The 25,244-nt window shown below is 48.7% G+C and overlaps 2 protein-coding genes across 2 annotated transcripts in view; both read left to right on the top strand.

Annotated features, from left to right (window-relative positions):
• MEDAG (mesenteric estrogen dependent adipogenesis) overlaps positions 1 to 1,182 on the top strand; it is a 12,068-nt gene extending 10,886 nt beyond the window's left edge. The window contains exon 6 of the mRNA XM_006904824.3: positions 767 to 1,182. Coding sequence (XP_006904886.1) covers positions 767 to 888 — 122 coding nt within the window. The 3' untranslated portion in view covers positions 889 to 1,182. The remainder of the gene's footprint in view (positions 1 to 766) is intronic.
• A 5,896-nt stretch (positions 1,183 to 7,078) lies between these two features.
• Positions 7,079 to 24,240, top strand: TEX26 (testis expressed 26). Its single transcript, XM_015590107.1, has 7 exons — positions 7,079 to 7,139; positions 8,569 to 8,646; positions 10,704 to 10,785; positions 15,675 to 15,837; positions 16,867 to 17,020; positions 22,454 to 22,630; positions 24,161 to 24,240. The coding sequence occupies exons 1-7, from the start codon at positions 7,079 to 7,081 to the stop codon at positions 24,238 to 24,240; spliced, it is 795 nt and encodes a 264-aa protein (XP_015445593.1).
• The last annotated feature ends 1,004 nt before the right edge of the window (positions 24,241 to 25,244 follow it).

Here is a 25,244-nt window from a genome sequence, read left to right as displayed (position 1 = left end):
CTCCTCCCTCCTTCCCTCCTCCTCCCTCCCTCCTCCTTGCTTTCCTCTCTCTGTCTGGGTGTTCCTTACCGGGATGAGTGCCCGCTCTGCTGCGCTGCAGCTGTGCGTGGGGGCTATACGCTGACCCTTTTGGGGGAAGGTGACATTGCTGGGTCGTGGCAGCCCCAGATGCCTAGTCCTTCCCGGGACGCGCCTCCAACCCCGCCCACTGGCCACAGCAGCCTGGGCAGCGTTTTACTGTTTCTCCATCGCTCACCCTCCGTCACGTAGGCTGCTCAGGGTGTCCGCTGCCACTCTGGGGACACCCAGGGGCACAGAAGCTGGGCAGTGCTTCCTCGAAGTTTGCTCTGAGACCTCCGCACTCAGAGCTGTGGGGACCACAGTCCCGTGGAGCCCTCGTTAGCGTGGCAGAGGGCATGGCCAGATGCCACCAGCGACCGGGCAGACGGGCCCGGCCTGACCTCCACTGTCCCCGTGCGGCGGGCCGGTCAGCTCAGCTCCACCTCCTTCTCAAAAACCGACCTCTGACCCTACTGTGGGCCTTTTGTCATCAAGCGAGAAAGAGTTCACGCAACTCACTGCGGATCGCCTCCCACCCATGGGGGAGCCAACGGCCACCCGTGTCCCGGCAGCAAAGCACGAGCCGTGGGTGTGGCCTTGGCGTGTGTCTGAGGAAGCCGGGACCCCTGTGACCGTGACGCGGCGTGAGCTCTGTCGGTTTGCTTCTGTTTCCCTCGGCGGTAACGGCCCGCTTTCCTTCCCCCAGGTTCCATAGACGAAGTTTTTAACTGCAGCCTGTCACCCAGAGCTTCCTTGACGGGGCCTCTGTTGGAAGAATTGCCGTTTCCTGTTTTGGAATCTGAAGAGACTCCCAACCCATTTCTCTGATCGGCCTGAACATTTCGCGGTTTCTCCAGGCCAGGGCCAGGGCTGAAGGTCGAGGGGACACCAGTAGGGGTGGGAGGCAGGCCCTCCTACCCGTCGTCCTCCCGCCTCCCGCTTCCGTGGGTGCCCCCTGGCAGGCCCCAGAAGCTGACTTCAGGAGGGGGCGGGGCCTCTGGCCTTATGGCCAGGAGGGTCCCCTCCTCTGAACACGTCCCCAGAGAGGCAGAGGGAGCGGCAGGGTCCTGCCACCCAGAGTGCCTTGCTCGGGACCCTGGCCGCTGGAGCGGGCTCACTGGGCGCTGGCCCCTGGCGCCTCATGAATCAGGTTGGGACACCCTCGTCTGGACCCAGACCCAGCCGGCATGGCGTCAAACCCGGCTGGGCAAAAATGCCTGTGACACCTTTCGCTGGATGGCAAGGATGCTTCTCATCCTGCCTATCGGGTCTCTTAGGAGAGCCATTCCCGGTAAGGTTTGCCGACCGATTCGCCACTCGCTGCCTAAAATTTGGACTCCCTTGGCCTCCCTCTTAACCAAGAAGCCGGGTGATGCGGTACCAAACAGCGACAGGGGAGGGATAATGCATAGAGCAGTGTCCTCTTTATGTCGGTTGGGTATTTTAAGTAATCCTACCATTAAAAGCAAAATAAGGGAAAACTCTGACGTGACCATATACATTATTACGTCCGTGCGATGTTTCTCATCTCATAGCCACAAAAGAATTCTTCAAAAAGAAAAAAAAAATCATCGTATCCACATATAAAACCTGCATGAATGAATCACTAGGTTCCTCCTCACCTATGTGACGATGAGGACGACTCATGGATCTCGGTATACGTTTTCTATCCTTTCAAAAAAAGTCTGATTGTTGATAGCACTACCAGTTGTACTTTTTTTATATTTGAAATGTTATGTACTATCTCCGTGCAATTAAACCTTGTCTCGTCATTCAACAGAGAACTGATTAAATCTGTGACCAAGTGTGTGCGTGATCTTTCCGCCGTGCTCTGTATATTTGCCTCGTAACCTATTCAGTTACAAAGAGAATTGTGGTTTTCACAGCCCCTGTTCAAGAAGAGTCTTTAAGAGTTTTTAAAAAGTGCAGTGTTTGGAGAAAAAAAAAGGAAATTTGAGATGGTCTTTCAGAATGGGGAAGGCATCTTCCCAACGGGAGAACAAACAGTTGTTATTCGACTCGGCACAAAATGAGAAACATTGACGATAAAACAAGTTCTATGCCAGTGCAAACAAATCCTGCGTGGATATCAAATATTAAGTGTTTTCCAAAGGAAATAGAAACTCGATTCACAAAAATTGACAAAGATTTTTTGTAAGTAGCTGAGTTAAGAAAACCCATCAATAACCATCCTGGGAGCCAAGTCAAGTTCTGGAAGGTTTCTCTTGGCATTAAAATTTTTTTTCAGTCGACTGTGGACCGGATACATTCAGTCATTCAATATATACATTGCGCTGATGTACTGTATCGGCAAACATCACAAAAAGTGACGTTGGGTGATCTTTAAAATCGGCGAAAAGTTACGGGGCGGGGACAGATCTTCCTGGGTAAAAGTGGCCTCAATCTGGGTGTAAATGTGGCCTAAACCAGATATTTTAACAGTTTAAGATCAATAGAAATCTACAGGGTGACAGCGACCTAAGCAGTGCATTCATTCGATTCACTCATTCATACATTCAACCCGTATGATTGAGCGTCTACGACGTGCAGTGCCCTGAGGTGGATGCTGGCGTATAAAGGTGCCTATAGCATAGTCCAAGCTTTGGAGACACCCTTGGCCTTGGGAGAGAAGACAGGTGTACAAGTAATAAGAACAGTGAAGTAATTTATTCCAACGAGAATGCAACATGTGGGCGTTTTCTACAGAATGGGGGCGTTTTCTTCTCATTATAGTTATAGTTTGATTTTTGGCTAAGGGATGATATTGCCCCACGCGATCGCCTGCCTCAGTTATCAGCTCAAATGTCCTTTTACTGTTTCAAACACTCAATTTACTGCCAAGCTACGCCTGTACTTAAGAAATTCGAAAGTGCTCACCCGTCTCTGAAGGGAGTTCCTAAAGAATTTTTTAAATGCTTGAAGCAACGCAGGGCCATTAGAAGAAATTATTACTTTGAAGAAAAGAACATTCATTTGGATGGTTAAACGTGGGTATAAAAGAGTTTAAATGAGTGTTCATACTTGATATTCTCCAACTAAGTAAACGTGTAAGAACTCACAGTGTAAAGCGTTGGTAAGTACCTGATAGCTGGCCAGGACAGCTGACTTCTTAAGGATCCAGAGATGAGAATAATATAAGAATCACAGAGAACAGGTGGCCCAGGAGAGAGGTGACATTCATACAGGATTGATGAGGTTTTGATAGAACCAACAGTCTATACTTGCTGTTACAGCTTTATAGATAAAATGAAAGTTTGTTTGGTGAGCAGCCCGTTAGAAGCAGGGCTTAAAATCTCCCCCTTAAATTGGACTGCCCTGATAAAGTAGAGAACGTTCCAGCAGTTTCTTTTCTGCATTTTTGAATAAAAGGACAGCAATCGTTCTTGGACTCCTTGGCCATAACCCTCCTTAGTCGCAGGTAAGAATTCAGTGACCCCAGGAAGATCTGAGTCTGCGATGGCTAATTTTATGTTGTTAACTTGGCTAGGCCACGGTTGGCTGAACATCATTCTGGATGTTTCTGTGAGATGTTTTTGGATGAGATTAACATTTAAAAGTGGATTTTGAAGGAAGCAGATTGTTCTCCACGCTGTCAGTGGACCTCTCCCACCAGCCAAAGGCCCGAACAGAACAGGAAACCGACCTGCTCTGAGCAAAAGTGAATTCTGCACAGAATCTGGCTCGAGCTTCATCAGCTCTGCCCTGAGCCTTGCAATAAAGCCCTCTTCACACACATGCTCACATGCTCACTCGTTCTCTCTCGCTCTCTCTCTCTCTCTCAATCTCTCTCAAAGCAACGTACACTCCCACCAGCCAAAGGCCCGAACAGAACAGGAAACCGACCTGCTCTGAGCAAAAGTGAATTCTGCACAGAATCTGGCTCGAGCTTCATCAGCTCTGCCCTGAGCCTTGCAATAAAGCCCTCTTCACACACATGCTCACATGCTCACTCGTTCTCTCTCTCTCTCTCTCTCTCTCTCTCTCTCTCTCTCAGCAACGTACCGCTTCTTTTTCACATGGAGACACTTAAACAAAGCGTTGCATGCTACGTGGTACTAGAAAGTCTTTTGGGCAAATAGGACAAGGAAGCCAGAGGAACTATACTCAGCGTAGTCATATCCAAAGCACGTGGGCGTCACCGTGCGTGGTCCGTGACCTCTTCCCGGCTTTTGGAAGCAGCCACCTGCCGAGTCTTTCACGGGTCCATCATCAGCTTCCTCTTTAAATTCTCCCAGCGATTCATTCCCATCCTCCCTCTCGTTCAGCAGACAACCTGGCCTCGCATTACCTGGAGCAGAGGTTCTCAGACTTGAATGAGCCCAGGAATCTCTTGGGGGGTCTCATGAGGCTGCAGGCTCTGGGGCTCTCCACCTCTAATGAGACCCCACGATGCCCAGGCTGCTGGCCCTGGGACAAGGCTCGACATCTGTCCATCTCGAATCCTCTGCCTCACCTGGGGATCTCATCAGAAAAACAGAATTCAGGCCCCGCCTGCCATGGAGCTCTCCCTCCCTGCTCCTTACCCTCGGCCTGCGATCTTGGTGACGTCTCCCGTATAAGTAATAACTTTCTACCTGACCCCCTCCCTCACCCCCAGCTGGAGACTTTCTTCCCCTTCACAGCTCAAATTTGAGTGTTCTGTGCTTGCTGTCTCCTCCCTCTGTGACCCACTCCACTTCATGTTCATGTGTGTGTGCGTGTGTGTGATCGTTTATTGTGATCATTTAAGCTGGAAACAATCAAGTAGTAGTTAATCCATTCAGTACAACCATTCTCAAGTGTTTTTGTTTGTTTGTTTGTTTGTTTTTATCAATTCAAAACTCCAGAAAAGGCCTATTAGTAACCTAGACGTCTTTGCTTCTGAATAGTTAGCTTATTCTGGCAGGTGATGTGGAACTAGACGTCTTTGCTTCTGAATAGTTAGCTTATTCTGGGACCTTGCTTTTCTTACTCCTGGAAAGAGGCCAGAATTTACTTACACTTCTGACCTGACCCGTTTGCTCTGTGGCTTGAGCCTCTCCAGTCATCTCACACACACGGAGGGGAAGTCCAAGCTTCTTGGCCAGGACGGTAGGGCCTCCCGTTCCCACGTCTCCTAGCTCCCCCACTCCCCCACTAAGGGCCTCTGGGGTCTGTTCTTGCCTCCTGGGCCCTTGCTCGGCCTTGTGGCACCTCTCCCTGTCACCCAGCATCATGGAGAACTCAGCGGGAGCCTTTCCTCTTCCAGGACAAGTCCCCAAGCTCACATAATGCCCTGCCATCATGCAGCTCAGCTGCAGTGCATAAGTCAGTAGCTGTGGAGGGAAAAATGAAAAAAAATAAAATAAATCATAGAAAGAGGCTGCCTCGAGCAACTGCCCTGTGCTGTGGTGCTCGCAAGAAGATGGACCTGCACCAAAAATCCATTCTGAGACAGAAATGAAAGATGATGGGAAGCATGAAGACCGGAAGAGCAATGAGACAGAGAGGCCGTACTTCCGGTTTGCGTGGCTTTTACCGTTTATAAATCGTCGGGAGAATTAGTCATCTTCACAGCCTGATGAGGTCAGCACTAGTAGACGTGTTTTACGGATAAAGAAACTGGGGCTCAGAGGAGTCTCTGCCCCACCCCGAACCCCCCCCCGGGCAGAAAGTCAAGGGGTTCTTGACACATGATGCACCCGCCACTTCTCAGCTTACCCAAGAGGAGGCAAAGGTAAGATGTTATTAAGGATTCACTTCTAAGATTCTATATACTCGCTGCTCTATTTTAAAAATACAGTTCTCCTAACTTACACTATGCTAATTAGCTCTCCTGTTTCTAGACGGTCATCTGTTATTGGGTGTTACGTTCTTCATTTAGACGCCACTACTAAATCCTAATTGGGACTCATTCCTTTTAACGACAGTGACAAAAGCCTGTGCCTCCTAATGCGGTCTGCCCTTCACTGCCAGGGAGTGGGAGCGTCTCAGACGTGTGCTAGTCATTTCATTACAGGGATAAGACTCAACTCTCAGAAGATTCTAGTTTAGATCCTTGTTAAAAAAAACAAAAACAAAAACAAAAAGACCTCCTTAAATGTATACTTGAAATCCTTACTTTGATATAAACTTCTTCGTGTCCTTGGGTAACCGTCCCTCTATGCTACTTCACTGTCCCAAGGTCCGATGTCACTGTCCCCTTAAGGTTCTATGTCACTGTAACAAAAACCCTTTTAAGGATAAGGAGTGGTTGCAAATTGCTTTTTAAACATGGAGTCAGAAGTTTCCACCTAATCACCTAGTGCCTTCTCTGCATTTGAGTGGGTAAATGTGTCCTACCCCAGAGGCATGCGACATTACTGAGAACCTACTATGAGTCAAATTGCCAGGTAGTTGCCCAGAATCTGAAGATAAAAGACCCTCCACAGCCTGAGAAAACTCTAACACGGTTTCACTGGTGGGAGCAGAACTATTACTAGGACAGTCACGAAACGGTGCCACGGGGCTTGGTGAAGAGGAAGGTGTCTCCGACTGCCCACTCCCCCTCCCAAACACACCTTCCCCCCTCCTGCCCTCTCTTGATTCCTGGGCCCCGGTGACCAAAACCTCTCAGAGACTTTGGTCCTGCTTCTACCTACACGAGGTGACCTTTGTCCTCTTGCTTGAGTCCTGCTTGCGGGAAGGCTCAGTGACAACTTGGCCCTCATTCGCTTAAGCTGAACGTCAGAACGGATGAGAAGCTGCGGTTGAACATCTGACAGCGTCACTTTCTCTTCCGTCTCCTCCTCTTTGGTTCGTTCCTCTCCCCAAATACACGAGACAATGCTCAGGAAAGCTTTTTGCGAACCAGCGGGCTCTAGAAAGCAAGATATCCATCCATCTTTCTAGGCGCGCACCTTCTCGCTCTCAGCACCTGCACCTGGTCCCCTGCGTCGCGGAGGCTGAGCCTGGAGCCTCTGAGAACGCGCTGCGTCTCCATGGCGACGCGTCACAAAGCGGCGGCGGCCGCAGCGCCCAGTCCGGTGGCGCGAGGCCCCCACTGCCCGTCGAGGCAAGAATGGCTCTGCCTGGGCGCGAGGACGAGCGCCCCTCGCAGTGCGGCCCCCGGATCCAGCCAGGTAAGCCTTTGAGGGCGGGGGCGGGAGGGGTCCCCCCTGCAGATGGGGTGCGCCTGGGGCTTCAGCGGTGTCTGCCGCTGCCCCGCGGTGGCGCTCCGTTTAGGGGGTTAAGGGGAGACTGGGAGTCGGGGGACTGAGTGGGGCGTTCAGAACCTCGCCGGTTCCCAGCGCCTCGCGCTTCTTTCCGCCAGCCCCCTCCCAGAATGCCCGGGCACTTTTACACACCCCATGCCATGCTCCATGCTCGGCTGGGAGGAGACAGGAAAAAGGAGGGGCTAGCGCCTTTCCAGAAGAATAAAAGCAGAGACAAAGAAGGAAGAGGGGAGAAGCTGGAGACAGCAGATCCCGCAGGTGTCCTGGTCCCCTGGGAAACAGCTCAGGAAGTGGGGAGGTGCAGACCGCAGGGACACAGCCCCCAAGGGGATCCACAGAGGCGGTGCTCCCCACCACCCACACACACACCCACGGCTGTAGCAGAGGCTGGGAGCAGCCTTGAGCTGTCCCTTGTTAACCTTTGCTGATTTTTCTTTCAAAGTGCTTTTGTATTTAACAGACGAGTGCTTGAAGTACTACTTTGGCATGCAAATGTGGCCGGTTTCCTAACTCAGCTGTCGATGTCAGTGGAGTGAGATCCACTCGAGCTGCGATGCTAGCGGCTCCATTACTGTGTGGCCAGCTCTGCGGCCTTCTAGCTGGACGATTGTGGTTCCGCGGTGGCTACGGAGGAGTTGGGATGGTTCCACTGCAAATTCCCCGTAATTGTAGTCCCACGAGAATGAATGAAACGTGTTCTCCATTCCATTCACCCCTTTGTCAGTTAAGGATAGAACATGGAAATGCTTAATGAGTATGAGCAATAGGTAAAACCCCCAGTTTCTACATGGTGGCAGGGCAATAAGGGGGGGAGCATCTGCTGGGTGCCCCCACTGCACTCCTTCCGGGCTGCTGCCTCCCTTTCCAGCCCCCCGTCTCATCTCCCCCTTCTTGTCGAGAAATGCCGGAGTCCTCCGGGATTGATCCTTCTCTGTTTACGTCCCCTGTGTGAGTGGCCGCACCTGTCACAGGGCTTCAGTTCTACGTGAAGGGGGCTCTCATCTGTGCCCTTAGTTGGGATGTTCTCTCTATTTTCAGAGCATGATAGTCGACCATCTGCCAGATCGGCCTGGATGTCACAGAAGGGTCCCAAACTCAACATGCCCAGAACCACCCTCCTGCCCTCCTCGTCTTCGCCAGCTCAGTTAGGAGGGTCCCTGCTGCTCATAGTAGGCGCCCCAATGTGACTGATTCTGCTCCAAATGTGCCCTCCCTCTTCGCCTCTCCAAAACATGCCTCCTAACATCCAGTCTGGGGCCTCGCGCAGCCACTCTGTGCTGCTCCATCCTCCCTTCCGGAGTGGGCCCGCTGGGTCACTGCCCGGCTTTGTCCCCAGACAAGGATGAGGCTGATGATGGCTGTGTGGGCCAAGTGCTATTGAACTATGGCTATATGCTGGGCTCCGAAGGGCTGTGTTGGTTCCAGGACTGCCATAGATTACCACGACTGGTGGCTTCAACAGCAGAGATGCATTGTCTTGCATTCTGGAGGCAGGCTCTACGTGTTGGCGGACTGTGCCCCCTGTCGGTGGCTCTAGGGGACAACCCCTCCTTGCCTCTTCCAGCCTCTCTGGTGGCCGCCAGGTCCTTCGGAGGTTCTGGTCAGGTTAAATGATGGCTTCTTTGAGGAGCAGCCCCGCCTCACGCTTCTCCCCACTTCCTTGTCCACACTTGACACCCTCTTAACCGAAGGCATTTAATTCTGCTCTGGGAATAAAATGCCTGAAAACATTAAGTGACTCCCACGAGAGTAGGAGTCTCAAAGGATGATGTCATTTCTTCTCCAGTGGGGCCAGAGCACGGGCACCAGGAGCCCGTGTGAGTGTGCAGTGCAGGGTTCGGGGGAGGGGGACTTTGACCGCTGTGAAGGCACCAGGTAAACAGCCACAGGTGAGCAGATCCAGCTGCACGGCTGGACCCAAGGGCCGGTCCAGTGAAACACAAGCCCTGGTCGGGAGAGATGGGGAGGCAAAAGGTAAAAAGTATGCACATGGCCAAAACTAAACGTCTGCTCGGGGCTCTGTACGCTTGGCGTTGGCCTGCAGATTTGAAGACTATTTGCGCAATCAAAAATGTATTTGAGAAAGAGACTCGACAGCCATTGTCTTCAGGACACATGAATGGGGGCAGACGCAGGCAACAAATGAGATGTGGCTACAGCGTCCCACAGGGGAGGCCACGGACCCCAGATGGCAGTTTATTCAAACATTAAGGGGCTCATTTTGACCAGGTTCTAGAGAAATGTAAAAGACAACGGGTCACTAACCGTCCAGAGGTGAAGATTTAGAGAAGGTCCAAATTGAACTTAAAATATATACTCTCGAGAAATTAGGTGCTGCGGGGTGGACAGTGGGGGTTAGGGCGATGACTTCTGTGGTTAGCGGAGGGGGAGCCACTCTGGCTGTGACGCTAGTGGTCCGTCTTCAGTCCTCGTCCTGCTGGACCCGGCCAGCGTCTGCCATGGCGATGCCTCCCTCCCCCCGGAAAGGCGTTCTTCCTCTGGCTCTGGGGGGTCCATCCCCGCCTGGTCTTCCTCTCGCCTCACCGACTGCTCTTCTCAGCCCCTTCCCTGGCTTCTCCTGTCTCCCCAACCTCTCATTGGTGTGCCTAGGTGTGCCCAGGTGTGCCCAGGTGTGCCCAGGTGTGCCCCAGGTGTGCTCAGGTGTGCCCCAGGTATCATCCCCTCTAACTATGCTCCTTCCTTTATTGATCCCACCCGCTCTCACAGTTTTAAACAACACACACCGCAGAATCTCGCACAGTCCTTAGAGAATGAATTAGAGCGCCCGAGATGAGCTGGCGGGGGCGGGGGCGGGGTTCCCATACGACACGGCTAAATGCAGAAGCAAAGGACCCTCTGTGTAAGATGAGCCCATTTTTGTAGAACAGAATGGTGAGAACTAAACCCCCATAGGTCAACATAGTTATACACGTGCATACAAATCTGTATATGATTCTATCAGTAGCTACGAAAGGAAAGGAAAGGCACACTGGTTAACATGGGCTAGTGGGAGGAGGGCTGGGGAGGAGGGGGATGATGAGCAGGGAGAAGAAGGAGCAAGGATATGGTGTCTCAGCCGAAACCCGACGTGCAAGCTCTGAGCCCCCTGTGCACAATCTTTTCGTGTGTTTACAGGTATGTCTGATGTAGGAGAAGCTGGTCTCTAAATCAGAAAGAGTGAACCTCTTAAAGATGGTAGCATTTTTTTACATAGCGCTTGAACTCTTTAAATAGCGTGTATGAATTCTGAAGAAAAACGATAGACCTAGTTTACTATAGGGGGAAACCCAGATAATTAAATTGAGCGTCACTTCCCGGCAGAGGCCACGAGTAGCTCTTTATTCCTCTGGACTCAAAATTACTATTCCAAATGCTTTTCTCTTGCAAAAACGATTTTAATGATCAAAACGACATCTGATCAGAGTCTGCCAGTTTGACCCATTTGAAACTGCTTTCTCGTACTTTCGACAGGTGACACCCGCTGGGACTCCTATGCCACCACCACGAAGACGGCATTCTCGCCCAAGGCGGGCACCGTGCCACCTTTAACTCGGTACAGCCCTCCTTGAATCGGACTGACATGCGCACTCTGTAATTTGTCCCCTGGTGCCCTGTTAGGTAGAATTCTAAACAATTAGAAAGAATAACCCAAGAAGGCTCATGGAACATGCACTCAGGGGGGGCCCATGACATGCATTCTTTTCTGAGCATCAGAGAGAGTCCTCCTCCCCCTCCAGCGTCCAAACCTCCTTCCTGCAGGAAAGCTAAGAAAGCAGACACGTGGGTTCTTCCTCGCGTGTCCGCGTGTCACGGTTTACAGCAAAACAATAACTAGGTTGGTGGAGTCGGTCTCCCCGAACCCTGAGTATGAATCGAGTCCCCTACCCGAGCCGTGAAGGCAGGCAGTGGGGGCCGCATGAAGGAACAGATGGTCAGGAGTTGGCGTGTCCGGCCACGTGGGTCCTGGAGGCTGGAGGGAGGCCGCCAGCCCCGGATCCTGAGCTCCACTGCTCTGCTTTGCAAGCGTTGGCTCGCAATGTCTCCAGCTCCACCTGGGCGAGTGGGTGGTGGGGGTTTCTACCCGTCAGCTGCTCTCGCAGCTCATTGGAGGGTGAGGGGTGGGAGGTGGGGGTAAGGGTGGAATGACAGAGCCCGGCATCTCGCGTGGCATCAGCGGCAGGTGGGAAATCAACCCGGAGAAACTTCACTAGGCTGTGTGAACTCCCTGAAGTGTTTCCGATAAAAAGGATCTTTTCACCTTAAAAGTTCAAGCGATCGAGATGTCAGATATGGAGGAGCGGCAGGACCAGGGCCCTGCGGCAGGCAGAGATGGGTTCTGACCTCTGCCCCTGCTCTGACCCGTTACCTCTGCGGCCTTGGGCAGGTAACAAGCCACCCCGGGGCTCATTTTAAAGGTTGGTGCTTTTTCCGAGGCGACGAGCCCAAAGAAGTTACTCAAAAATTGTTCGTTCGCTGTTCCCCAGCATAATATTTGACAGACTTGCAAAAGGACAGGACTGTAAGACTTCTATTACTGGCTCTCCCTCTGAGTCACACGATGTCCCTTAAGTGGGGGTTTCATCACCTGACAGTAATGGTTCTGCCAGCTTCCCAGACTACGGTAACAGTCGTCTGGAGAGAAAACGTTTGGGACGAAGCCAAAAACAAATGGGTACTAAGGAAGTCCAGGTGGGTGGGCCTCCAATCCACACATTTGTGTTCACAGAAACGTTTTTATCGTTAACGTACATAGTTGCAAAAGATAGAACTTACAGCGCATCCTACATATTGACATTTAAAAATGAAACGACTGGGTCATTCCTTTGAAAACAACCAACCGGGAATCTAAACACCCTAGGAAATCAATACACGTTACTATCCTTCAGAAAAATACACAAGCTCTTCTTTAATAGATCATTTATCTCATTCCTTTTCCTCCTTGAATTCTCATTCCCCCTCTACTTCCTCCATAAAATTTTACCCTGCTGCAATATATTTTATGTTTGAAAGCAATTTATCGATCACTCCATTATACTTCTCGGCAACTATTTTAGTATATTAATTGAAATTAATTTTTAAACATGTTATGTGACTCTAAGTATTGAGCATCACAATTATTTGTAGTACACAATTACTCAAAGCAATAACTACATTACACATGTTAATAATTACTAAATGCAAAAATTAACCATTTTGGAGCTGCATCTTAATGAGATCAATGGGGCTGTTTTGTTTTCAGTTTATGTATCCAGTTTTGAATGTTTTTATCTCTAGAATGAGACGGGATTCGGCATTAATTTTTTCTTTTCTTTTTTTTTTTTTTTTGCTGCTTTTTAATTTTTTTTTTAAATTGCAGAGGTTGGTGTTAAGAAACTTCAAATAAATAAGATGACGTGAACAAAGGGAGTTTTAATGTAGCCTTGTCACTCAATACTCTGAGCTCTTTCTGAGTTATATGCCAAAAATCACGAGGTGACCTTTAATGATTGATTGGCTGACACCTTGGTTGAGTACTCGTTCAATTTCATTGAAAGCAAATAATTAGATGATTTGTCATCCAGTTATTGAGTTATTTCCTGTCTCGTTTTCTTAGAAGTATCCTGGAAAAGTTCGTCTTACCAAATGCCTCTAAATTCTATCTGTTCCTCTCTTTCTTGGAGGAAGCTCGTTTAAAATTATATACTCTAAAAGGACTCAGAAAATGAGAACATTAGTTTTACTAAATGTTTTCCAATATAAATTTTTTTTGATAAAAGGCTTCTGTCATCACATTCTTTAACTATAGTTTTATCAAAATCTCAGAGCTGAATATTTAACTCACATAATTTACACCAGGTTTAACTAGTTGGCAAAATGAGTCCTTGTAGTCAAACTAACAAGCGAAATTAGGTTTACTAACTATCGAAATAAAATCTGACCACACTTCCAGTTCAAAGAACTATTAACGTGCATTTCGAGGAATAGTATGGAAACTACTGATAAATTGTGGAATGCATGTTTTAGGGAAGGTAATTAAAAGTAGACATGGAAGTATAAAAATATTCAGGTCTGATATGATTAATAATATTCTAGTCATAAAAATAATGCAATGAAACATATAGCTAAATAGGTAAGTTATCTGTTAAGTGAGGAGTATGATTTAAAAAAATCTGATGTTTCTTAAACGTGTTCTCGTGGGTGGAGACCTTTGGTGCTTGTCTATAGGGAATGCTTAAATCATAATCGTATAAAAATCAGAAACAATTTCATCGATTTCTTTAGACGCCAAATCAAACATTTATTCTGCGTTTAAGGAAAGAGAAAATTACATATGGTGAAAATTAATTGGTCTGGCAAGCCAGCACATATTGTCATGTATTATTAATATTTGACAACACAATGTGAAGACTGGCTGTACTGGGGTAAATATTTCATAATAAAATCAGGTTAAAAAATAAGATATAAATACCTCATTGAATGACGAATAGAAAATTCGAAGAAAAAAAAATCACAAGATTTTTAGGTACCAGTTTTACCCAGTGAGTCTTTAAATCTGGTGGCTTCAGAAAAGATGGCAGTTACACTGGAAAGAATCACCACCGCCACCCTGTCCTGCTCCATCTCCTCAGACATGCTTTTGTTTCCAGCTAAAAATGTATCTTAGAGACTGTTTTTTAAAGCGGAAAAAAAAAATGCTTACTTTTAAATGTGTAGGGGGAAAGAGACATTTTAAGCATGCTATACTCTCTGCTCTCCTCTGAGAGGCTCCTCCCTAAAGAGGGATGAGCATTTTATAATCATTAGGAGATGGAAAAGCAGACGTTGCTCTCGGCCATGCCACTGCAGCGTGGCTGAGCTCAGAACACTCCTCACGTACCATGACACTCTGGTTCTGGCACCGCCCTGCACGTACTCAGAAACCCTCACGAGACCGAGGCCGGTGGCTGGCTTTGGATGACGAGGAGACCGCCCTGGAATCTAGGACAAAGGTTTCCTCCACGGGGCGGGGCGCCTCTCAGGTTGGAGGCGTAGACCCCGGGTGTACGAGGTGTCATGTGCCTTCTTAAGAAACGTGGTGTCGTCGAGTGGGGAAGGGTGTGGGAAAGGGAGGACCCGCCACCGTGCAGGCTTGCTCTCGGGCAGGTGCCCGCTGGCGGAGGACACTCAGAGATGGACATCGACGCCTCTAAAGCTCCCCATGCTCTGTCCCCCTTGAGGAATCTTTGTGTACCCTTGATCACTTCCCCTGGATAGAGGACCACAGTCCTGCCTGACCCCACACATCTGGGTGACAAAGTCAAACGGTCCACCATCCAGATGTGTCCTGCTTCCCAGATGTTTGGTTTCGTACAGAAGTAACCGGAATCTAACCCAGCCCTCCTTAAAAAAATAAAAAAGTCAATATGAAATATTTGAGATACACACAGTGAACCTCCAGCTGTCACCCAGTTTCCATCATCAAGGACACATAGACACTTTTTATGTGTTTCTTCCTCACGGCCTGGCCACTGGATAATGTTGAAGCACATGTGTATCATTTCAATTCTAAGTATTTTTCATGTATCTCGAAAAGTCCTTATGTATCTATATGGACTCTTTAAAAATATATAACAATGCCATTATCTCACCTAAAAAAAAATTCCTTAATAACAAATATAGCCAATCGGAGATCAAGTTTCCCCAACTGTCTCATATTTTTTTTTAAAAAAACACAGTTGGATGGAAATTAATTCCATTTGGTTATTACATTTCTTGTCTCATGCAATCTATACGTCTCCTTCCCTTGTTTTTTTTTTTTTTTCCCCGAGAATTCCTTTGTTGAAGAACAGATTATCGTTCTGGATTTTTCTGATTTCATCCCCATTGTGCCATTTAAAATATTCCCCATTTCATGTATGTCCTGTAATCTGATACCCCAAAGTCTTCGTCGGCTTCGGGTTGGGTATTTTGGCAAAAATATTTAACGGGTGATGTTGAATATGTCCATCCAGAGCACGTGAAACCTGGTGGCCCCTCTTTCTAAGCTGTCAATGGAAACTGCCTGGATGCATTATTTCACCGAGGACTTGCAAACCAGTGACACTCTAATTCTTAGTTCATTCCTTTTAGTAACTGGAAGACGTTTCTAGAGAGAAAGTCGTCTTCACCACCTGGGTGGTCATATTGCAGTACTGTTCATGCAGAATACTCAGCTCTTTAAAAAATGCATTTGAAAATTAGTGAAGTTCAGATGTCTATTCCTTTAAATGTCATTTTTAGAGCCTCCCATACTTTTGTTAAGAGCTGTCCTAAAACGCAGGGTTGCTTCTTTTCAGGGAAATCTGGAGATTAAATGATTCTGGCATCAAGTCTTAAAGTAGCTAATTTTTTTAAAAAACACAACAGGTAAAATTGACATGTGTGTATCATTGTGAGACTTAGCATTTAATCTCTTAATCTAATTTCTGGTCTCTTTCCTTATAGTCCAAAAAGTACCAGAAGATTAGGGTACACCTATTTCCTGAATGACCCTATTTTCAATCAGACCCATTACAATGACGAGTTCACTTGGAAATCGTATCCTAAAGATCTGATCAAAGCCAGGACTTCGAGAACAGTTGGGAGCCACAAGTCTCATATCAGTCAAGTAAGATAATATCTACCTATCTGCTCAATTTAACATTGTATTGATGATCCACGACGGAGAGTTCGAATACACCCCAAAGATCCTTCATCACCTACAGTTATGGTTCTTCTAAGGCTCTTTTTGCCCACCTTCTCACGCTTATTGCTAACTAATTCCCCCCCAACCACTCAATTTAAAACGATTTTCAATTGAAGTGCAATTGACATAGAGAAATTATGAGAGAGAGAAGGGGTTGGAGGGGGAGCCTGGAGATTCCGAGACTGGAAAGGTAAATTTGGGACAGCGAGTGCCACCTAACTGTTTGCAGATTGTCACCACAAAGGCCAACTGAGAACTCTCTCAGTCCGTGGAGGAAGGAAGCAGGGTGAAGAGGGAGTTTTGTTCTTAAACAGGAGACACACAGGGAGGGTTGGGTCCCGACAGCAACTGCCCAGGACAGAGGGAGAAATGGAGGCTTCAGGAGCAGTTGGGGCGATGTGCTGGACGGGGCCAGACACAGCAGGCTCCAGGGGACCAGGCGGGGCAGGGCGCTGCTGGGTGGCCTCGTGGTGGCCGATGAAGGGTCTCTTCCTGGGCTTCAATTTTCTCAGGAAAACAGGAAGCAGGAGGGAAGAGAGAGGGAAGATGAGAAAAGGCAGTGGAGGTTTCAAGTTTGTCATCACAAAAATCTCTTCAAGGCAGAGCGGGGAGAGGCCCTGGGGCTCCCGGCGGGGTGCGCGTGCGGCCAGAGTGACAACTCACAGAAGTCACAGACCTACGATGTCTGGGTGGAGGCACAATGCTTTGCTCTATGCGATCACATTTTCTTTCACCGACAGGAAGTAAAGGAAGGGACGAAGGGCCTGAGTTGCAGCTGGGGAACTGTTGGCTCCTGCGCACAGGACGTCTGCAGGGTGGCACCGGGTGTAAAGGGCTGAGAAGGATCTGCGCGTGCGGGCACACTCACAGGCGCACACGCAGGCACGCGCGGTCTTCATTCCAGCAGGGGAAGCCGTCACCTCTTCTCCAATGTCACGTTTGTGTCGACAGGACCTCCTCCACTGGACACTACCTCCGGGTCACGAGGTGTCACAGAGGATCTACCTCCTTCGGAAAAGTGCCGCTGCCGTGGACGAGGTCAGGAAGGCCTTGGCGAACCAGTTTATCTCCCACACGAAGCAGGACTTTGTGGACAGAGCCGAAGGTGAGCGAGCCCCTTTCTCCGCCGAGGCGCGACGCGCCGGAGTCACATCGCGGATCTCGCAGTGTCCACGCGGGAAAGGGCAAGTTACCGAGGGAAACGGTCAAGTTATAGAAGGGGCACTTTGCGGGAAAACGCAGGCTGCTGCGGGGCGTACGGTAGGACATCTAGCCAAAGGCGAGGAGGAAGGTCATGAAAGGCTTCTTGGGCTGAAGGGTCGGGACCCCTAGCCGAGTGCCGATGAAGGGATCGAGTCCCATGGGCTGTTGCCAATTCTTAACCGCTCGGTTACTGCTTTTAAAAATTAAGCCTTCGATGGAGCCCACACGTGCATGTACGAAAACGCAGCTGCCCGCGGTCCCTGCGCCCGCCCCTCCCACTCACTCCCAGCCCCACGTCCCATCCGCGGTCACCTCCAGACCGTTTCTTCTCCGTGTTTTAAAATAACGTGTTTATGCTGCTGTTGTTCAATCCGTCAATTTTAGGCGTCACCGCTGACTTCCTCCAGCCATCGCCTCGATCCAGTGACTTTCCAAACGTTTGGTTCATTCAATCGCTAGGGTTAATGTTATGATTATGGCAATATGATATATTATGATTATGTCAACATTTATTGCTGAACCAGTTGGTATTTTAGAATTATATTTTCTCTTACCTTTTGTTTTCTTTTGGGTTTCGTTTCGTTTTGTTTTTACCGGAGTTAATAGTTGATGGTTTCTTCATTTGCTTGGTTTTCTACATGCCTGTGACTTTTTCCAAATACTTTGTCATACTCTAAGATTTTCTTCTGCCACCCTCCATCAGTCCCCCTCAGTTTCGAGGAGTCGCTAGGTAGATTTGCCTCCTGCCTGTGCCACCTGCGCCCTGGGACTTCCTTTTTCACCATTCTAGGCGTTTCTTGGGCCTCCGCCTGCCCCGAATCCCGTTTCCTGAGTCCACATCTTCCTCTGCCTTGTCCCCCACCCTCGTTTTTTTGAAGCGCATCCTCCAGTAGCTTCCTATGAAAGGCGCGTGGGAGGAACACTTCTGCGTGTGCTCCTCCTGATCTGGAAACGTCCTTTCTCCTTCCTTACATGTGTTCGATAGTGTGGCTGTCCTGCTAGGGTGACAGTCACGGTCCCTCGGAAGACGCTCTTTTCACCGACGTCTGGCACCCAGGATTTCTATGTAGAATTCTGATGCCGTTTTGATTCCTGGCCCGTTCGTATTTTTTTTTTTCTTTCCTGGAAGCTTTTAAAATCAGCTCTTTATTTTTTGACATTGTGACATTTTATAACGTGTGTGATTTTCTTACTTTTTCTCTGCTAGGATCTTTCTCTTCGTACCTTTATTACGTTTATTTGAAACACCGTTAACTTTTTAATATAATTCTTATACTGACTTTTCCATTTCGGCGCTCATGCTTTTCAATTCCAAGCTGTCTTTCTTCTTTCTGATTATTTCTTTTTAATGGCATTCTGTTCTTGTTTTATAGATGTCGTAATTATTACAAATTCGAGGATACTTATGATATAGTTTTCAGTGTTTTCATGTGTTCCTTGCATCATGTCTGTTTCCTCTGAATGTCTTAAGGGTCAAATGAGATTTTGGTTTTCTGTTCACATCTGCAAGGGGGGTGGAGGCAGATTTTTGATGAAGCTTCCGTCTCACTTCTATGGGCTCTTCTTTTAGGAAAGTGGGTTTACCCCAGATATGAAGCTCCAGGGCCCACAACACCGACCAGGGAGGTGCCGGTTGGAGTGGCTGGAGGTCCCGATTACAAACTACATGCAGAGGTGGGGCTTAGGGGCCGGTCCTCGACCTAGGTGGTGAGCTCTCTTTATGTTGGGAAACCCCACCCCACCCCACCAATGCCAGTATTTGTTGATCACTTTTTCCAGCGAGGTAAACGTTTGGCTGTTGGCTTTCTGGGAGCAGGACCGGGGGAGGGATGAGCAGATTCTCATAGAAGAACCCTCTCTTTTCCAGTCCAGCCCCTCACTATACCCTTCTACTGTTCCTGGTGTCCCAGAATCCAGAGCTCCTGTGGTTCAGTTTTGAGCTGAATACACCTCTGGTGAGGAATCGAAAGACCCCCCCAACCCACACACACACCCACACACTGCAGACAAACATGAAGGGTCACAGAGGAACATCTGAAAGGCCAGCATCCCTCAAAGATGTCTTTGAGGTTCCGATCAAAGTTGTCCTTTCGACACGGGCAGATCGCCCTGTCCCCATGTGCAGATAAATACCCAAGACCTGTCAAGACGCCCTCCTAAATCTCTTCGCTCCATCTGCTCCTCTCGTGCCCACAGCCACTGCCTCAGTTCAGGCTGCTCCTGTCTCTCCCTTGGATGACCTCTCAGTCAACTTCCTCTTCTGGTGCTGTAACCTTGAGTCCACTGTCCATCCACACTCTGCCATAGTGAGTTTCCCGATGTGCCACTTGACATCGCCCGCTGTCCTCAGCATCTCTGTCTAATCTGCTCCCTGCCACCGCCCAGCATCTCCTCTCCGGCCCCCACGCTGTGAGATGAACTGCCCTGCGGCCTCCCGCCTTCACACGCACCTCTGCCTCCCCGTGGAACGCCGCCTCCTACCTTTCCTCCTTTTAGCTCATGTCTGTCCGTAACTTCAGCCTAAAGGTAAAGCTTCATTTCCTCCCAGGGTCTTCTCTGGTCCCCCAACTTGGCGTCCGTGGCCCTCCCGTGTGTTTTTATAGATCCTCTCCGTAACTACTTCTGCAGCATTTGTCACATAATAAATATCGTAATTATCTTCTTTTGTATCTGTTTCGCTCCTACTTTAAGCTTCTGAAGCACAGGGACCAGGTCGTGCCTGAGTGTCCTCATTATTGAATTAAGGTGAAGGAGTCAGAAGCACTAACGGGTGGTTGGTTTCGCATCCAGGCTTGGAGAACTCAGCCTGGGTGATTGAGAACAGTGGATCGAGATACCAGAACTGGTTCTCCCATGGCTGTGGATGATGGGCCGAGAGTCCTAGTGATTTTGAATCATCCTAGCCATAGATTTACTTTGGGGTAGGCCTTCCAATGCATGCCATTCCTACGCTTTAAAGGGCCAGCGTCTGTCTTTGGGCCACACGTACTATGGAACATGTCACCATTATCAAGCGGAAAGGAAGCCAGTGGGACTGGAGGCTCTGAAGGGCAGGAATGGTCCCCTGGAGGAGTCTGGGCCTTGAGGGTATGGTCAGCAGTGGGCCAGGTGAGCAATGGTTCACGGTCTTTCTGTCTGTCTATACTCAAGACCCCATGGAGACTTCAGATGTTGGTTCGGTCCCTTTCAAGACCGTCTCTCCCTAATAAAGCCAAAGGAACTCAGGAATGCAGTTTAATAAAAACAATAAAAGCATTCATTGAGAAGAACTGAATTATTTTAAGACTATATCACATAGGCAGTCACGAGGGTGCGGTTCAGAATAATCGCTAATCCGCAGCCATTTCGTTCTAAATTTTTTTCTTTCGTTCATTCGTTCATTTAGTAAGTATTTAACGAGGTCTATTACTGTGCCAAGTATTAAGGATCGATGAAAATTACAACTTAAATTTTATTTTCAAAGGAACTCTGAGCAACTGCTCTGTTTCTAGGTCTTGATCACCACTTACTGTACTTCTCCGCCGGTCCAGCCTGGTCCACGCAGACCAAGCCCCTGGACCTTCACAGCCTGTTCCTACCCCACCCCAGCGACCCCTCCCTGCCTGCACCCCTCCCATCCCCAAACCCGACTGCATCTCACGGGTGCAATGTGCTTCAGTGCCAACCAAGCTGGGTCTGCCTTCTCGTCCTTGCCTTCCTTCCCTTCATCCGACAGAGCTCATCGTACTCTCTCTGGGTCAGTGCTTCTTAAGCCGATGAGAAACTTGTCCACCATATAAGCACCTGGGTCCCACTTCCAGAGATTCTCAATATCTCGGGTGAGCTTCAGGAGGTATAATTTAGAAACAGCAGCCCGGTGTTACAGCTGCAAGATGTCGCATTCCATACGTGTTTGTCCTCCACGTACCTTTCTAGTCACACTCGTCCGAGGTCATCTCAAGGTAGAACGACGATTTAATTATCTTTAAACTTGGCACAGAACACATGCAGGAAGTGAACACATTTGCTTTAGAGTAGTCTCTCTCAGGAATGGGGTTGGGCAGATGCATCAAGTATTTCAATCGGTTTGGCTCTGTAAAGCTGTTCATAATTTACAAACCCAAGTGATGGATGATGCTTGCTACAACAAGGCCAGATGGTCTGCCAAAATATCTAAAGAAAGATATCTCTGTGACCTTGTCATCTCCTTGGGCAGTTTACAGGTTCATCATCATCACCCACGCCCTCTCGTCCTGAATCATCTAAATTAAGAGCATGCGGATCTACACAAAGATCATTTTTTAAAAATCACTGATAAAACGCTCTTGGGTGACAGTAGATGACATCACATATTGTTTGATTTACAATGTACATTTGATTTTACTTTGAAAAGACCTAGAATCTGGTGTCCTAGTAATTCACCCTGAGTTTGGTGTCATAGTAATTGGCACCGTTCAGACATTGTTCGTGAAATCCATGTTTTCAACATCTGCACCCTGAATAAAGCTGGGGTCGCACGATGTGCCTCTAAACGAACACTTCGAAGCAAGAATTAAGGGTAAACCCCGTCTAAGTGAGATGCCAATGACTCTCTCTTCTGTAGTCTGGTGGTGCTTGTGGATCCTGACATCTAGTCAGTGCTTAATAAATATTTAATGATTATAAATCTGATGATTTTTTTTTAGCAGTTATTTCAAAGAAACGATAGAGCTATTATCCCCTGGTGACAATGGAGTTACCTAACCTTCCATCAGTAAGGGACAAGCTCTGTGGGGTTCTTCTCCAGGTGATAGGGATGATATGCACTGTCCCACTTAGGTCTGCCAGACACAGCAAATAAAAATACCGAGTGCCCCGTTAAATTTGAAGAACAATATATCGTAGACGAATAACGAGTACCTACACAATCTTACACTGAAAAATGATTCGCTATTTATCTGAAATTCAAATGGAACTGGTGTCCTACGTTTTATACGGTGACCTGGCCCTATCTAAATTCTCTTGCTCTGCTGCCTGCTCCTGCCCCATGGACGAGGCCAGCCTGCTGGAGTGAGAAGTACCTTCTGTGTCCACAGAGCAGAGCAAACGAGTGCCTTTAACTGACACACGATATATTTAGTAACTGCTTCTAGCCCCTTGAGCATGTACTTCCTGTGCCCGATAAAGCAGAAAATGATTTCTTGGTTGGAATATCCTTAAAAAGTACCCTGACCATACCTCTCGATACAAAAAGAATGGGTTTTGGTGTGATCAATTGGAAGCTACTGCCAGAAGCAAAATGGAATGGAAATATGATGCGATTTAGAAATAGCTTACAGGGAATAAGTGTTTCTTTCGGTTTCTACCCCCTCCCCAGCTCAGAAGATTAAGCAAAGTTCCCAGATGTTTCCGGAATGGAAAAAGGTACTTCCGCATCCCGCAGACACTGAATTTCGACGGAATTACCAAGTTCCAGCTAAAATTCCTGAGTTTCAGGATTTGGGGTTCAAATACAGATGCTCCTCAAGCCTCCCAATGGCTTCTCATGGTCCAGGTGAGTACACCTGTGGCTTTTAAAGCAACTTTGTAGATTCCATTCCTTGCTCCAAGATTCCTCCAGACCTTGATGAGAATCGTGGAGACTGCCAGCGACCCCCATGTGGAATTAAAACTATGCCTCTTTGCGCTTAGCCTCAGACTCAGGGAGTGAGTCTCGGAAGAGAACGGATAGCTCGTGGTGAGAAATGAGTACATCCTCCACCTGGGAGGGGCCGGTGTTGGGATTGGGGGACCCCCATCCTTGCTTATAAAATGAAAGGGGAAGAGATTAGGTGGGGATCAAACTGGTCTTGTCCACTATTTGCTGAAAGTTTATCCACAAGGCGTACCCTCAGATTTAGCATTCATTCTGAGTCATTTTTTTGCGATCGACACTCCTATTGTTTTCAACAGAAAAGTTTTTGAAAGTTCCGTGACCCAGCCACCTCCAAGCCACAGGCGAAGAGGATAATGGGGTGTCAGTCTGAGATAGCGATTATTCCCCGACATGGAGTGGGGACCAAGTAATACTTTAGAGAGAAGTCACAGAATGGAAGCTTAGCATCTTGGAGTTAGAAGGTAGCCAAGAAGTTACCTGGTCTAGGTCCTCGCGTCACGCGTGAGTCACCTTGTCCCATCCTTGCCAAGGGGTGATATCCTTCCTGCTCAAGCTCTTCAGAGGAGCGCCTCTCCCCAAGATGGTGCCTTCTTTCTTAGATGGTTCAGCTCTTCCTTGCTCGACTTCTGGCCTTGGGCTCTCTTCTTTCCAGAAGTTAACCCGTCTACATCTATCATTCTGTGAAAACCTTAGTATATGCCTTCTAAGTTTCCTCCACTGAAAGCATTTCCGGATTCTACCAACACGTTTCTCAGATGTGGTGTCCAGTCCCCTCCCCAGCTCGGCCCCTCCATCTGGCCGGCGGTCCTTTGACAGGAGACACCCGGAACTGAAAGCAGTATTTAAGGCGTCCTTAAGGTTTACAAAGACTGGACAAGTTCTCACACCGTCTTCACTTTTTTAAGGATAATTCCACAACCATCAGGACCCACGTAAAACGAGCAACAATCGGGATGAGATATAAATGATTGGGTCCTGCCTGCCCCCCACACCCCCATTAGTCTGCACGTGCAGTGATGCTGACTGCAGCTGCCAGCCTTCTTCCTAACTGCCCGTCCCAAGACACCTGGGTCCCTGGGGGAGGCCCCGGAGCACACCCAGCCAGGTCTACCCAGGATGTGGCACGAAAGGAGAGGGCCTTTGTTTACGAAGCAGGGGGCGAAGCCTGCCGTCCTGGCCTGCTGACCTGCAGGAGAGCGGGCTCCAGGGAGAACAACTTCTCTGAAAACGGGGATCAGATGCAACCTCTTGGCCAACATCATCTCCACTCCCCACCCCCCAGCAGCGCCCCCCCCAACCCCCTTCCCTTAAAGGCTGCTGCGTGCGTACCAGGCTGGGCTCACGGGCCGGGCCATCCTCAACAAATAAGGGCGGGAGTTCTCTGCTCGGTGACAGCCTCTGAGCCTTTCCTTCCCTTATGTCCCCTAGTCCCTGGGGAGCCCATGAAGAAGCAGACTACATACCAGAACGATTATGGCAAAGCCCGCCTGGATTCTGTAGGAGCTTGAAGTCACTTCGTCCCTCTCGAGTCACACAGTGTACCTGCGGAGTGTTTCCCAGGAAGGTAAGACGAGGTCTCGAGTTACGAGGGAATGAATTTACAGGTCACGATACACTGCTTTGGGCCAAGTAGAAATTGTTCCAACTTCTAGCCACTGGAGTCAAATACTCATGAAAAAGAAAAATATTGCCTCAAAAAAAAAAAAAAAATTCCATAGTTTTTGTGCAAACCTCAACCCACTGAAAATAATTTTTTTTTCTTTTCTGAAAACGAGCCCCAGGGACTACATGCCCACTTTTTAAAAAGAAAAATGCAGCTTCTCACTCATTTTCGACCTCACCTGCCTGCGGCCGTGTGGTCCCGGGTTTGAGTTTTTCTTACAGTTAATGGGTTTCTCCAGTGGCTGTTCTCAAGCTCTCACAGTTTTGTCTTATCCGCTGTCGTCTTTATTCCGTGGTTGGTGGTGCTTTTGTGTGACAGGCTTTAGGATACATGGGAATCTCCACGTAGCACGTCCTGGGAGAGCAGGTGCCATTCCCAGGTTCCCAAACATGACAGGGACTTGCCCCGGGTTTAGGCTTAGTGGTGGAACCGGCGTGCGAGTAGCTCGGGGACCCCCGGTCAGCCCGAGCGTGCGTAAAGCAGCAACGCAGAGAATAAGAGGGGGACGACAGGAAAGCAGACTCTTCCGACGGCTGCCCGTCCGCACCAGACGCTGGTGACGGCGCCCTGTCACCCCTCAGCGCTGAGCACGCGCCCCAGTGCAGACGTCTATAAAGTACATGCACGCGCCGCTGAACTAATGCACTGTGGATATTGCAAAACCTACGCCATGTTGAAGGAGGGTTAAAAAGCAAACAGAATAGAGGTTTGTATCTCCCCCTGCGGCGAGTGCACCATCTTCTGCAACCACCTGTGCTCTAGGCTACGTGGGGGTCTCTGCCTGGTTTTGTGCCCCGTGGTCAGGCTCCATGAGCTCAGAACTGCCACCAGCTCCTCAGTAGCATCCCC

This window comes from Pteropus alecto, unplaced genomic scaffold (assembly GCF_000325575.1).
Source record: "Pteropus alecto unplaced genomic scaffold, ASM32557v1 scaffold80, whole genome shotgun sequence".
NCBI lineage: Eukaryota > Metazoa > Chordata > Mammalia > Chiroptera > Pteropodidae > Pteropus > Pteropus alecto.
Note: the sequence above shows the minus strand (reverse complement) of the source record. Positions and strands in the feature narration are given on the sequence as shown.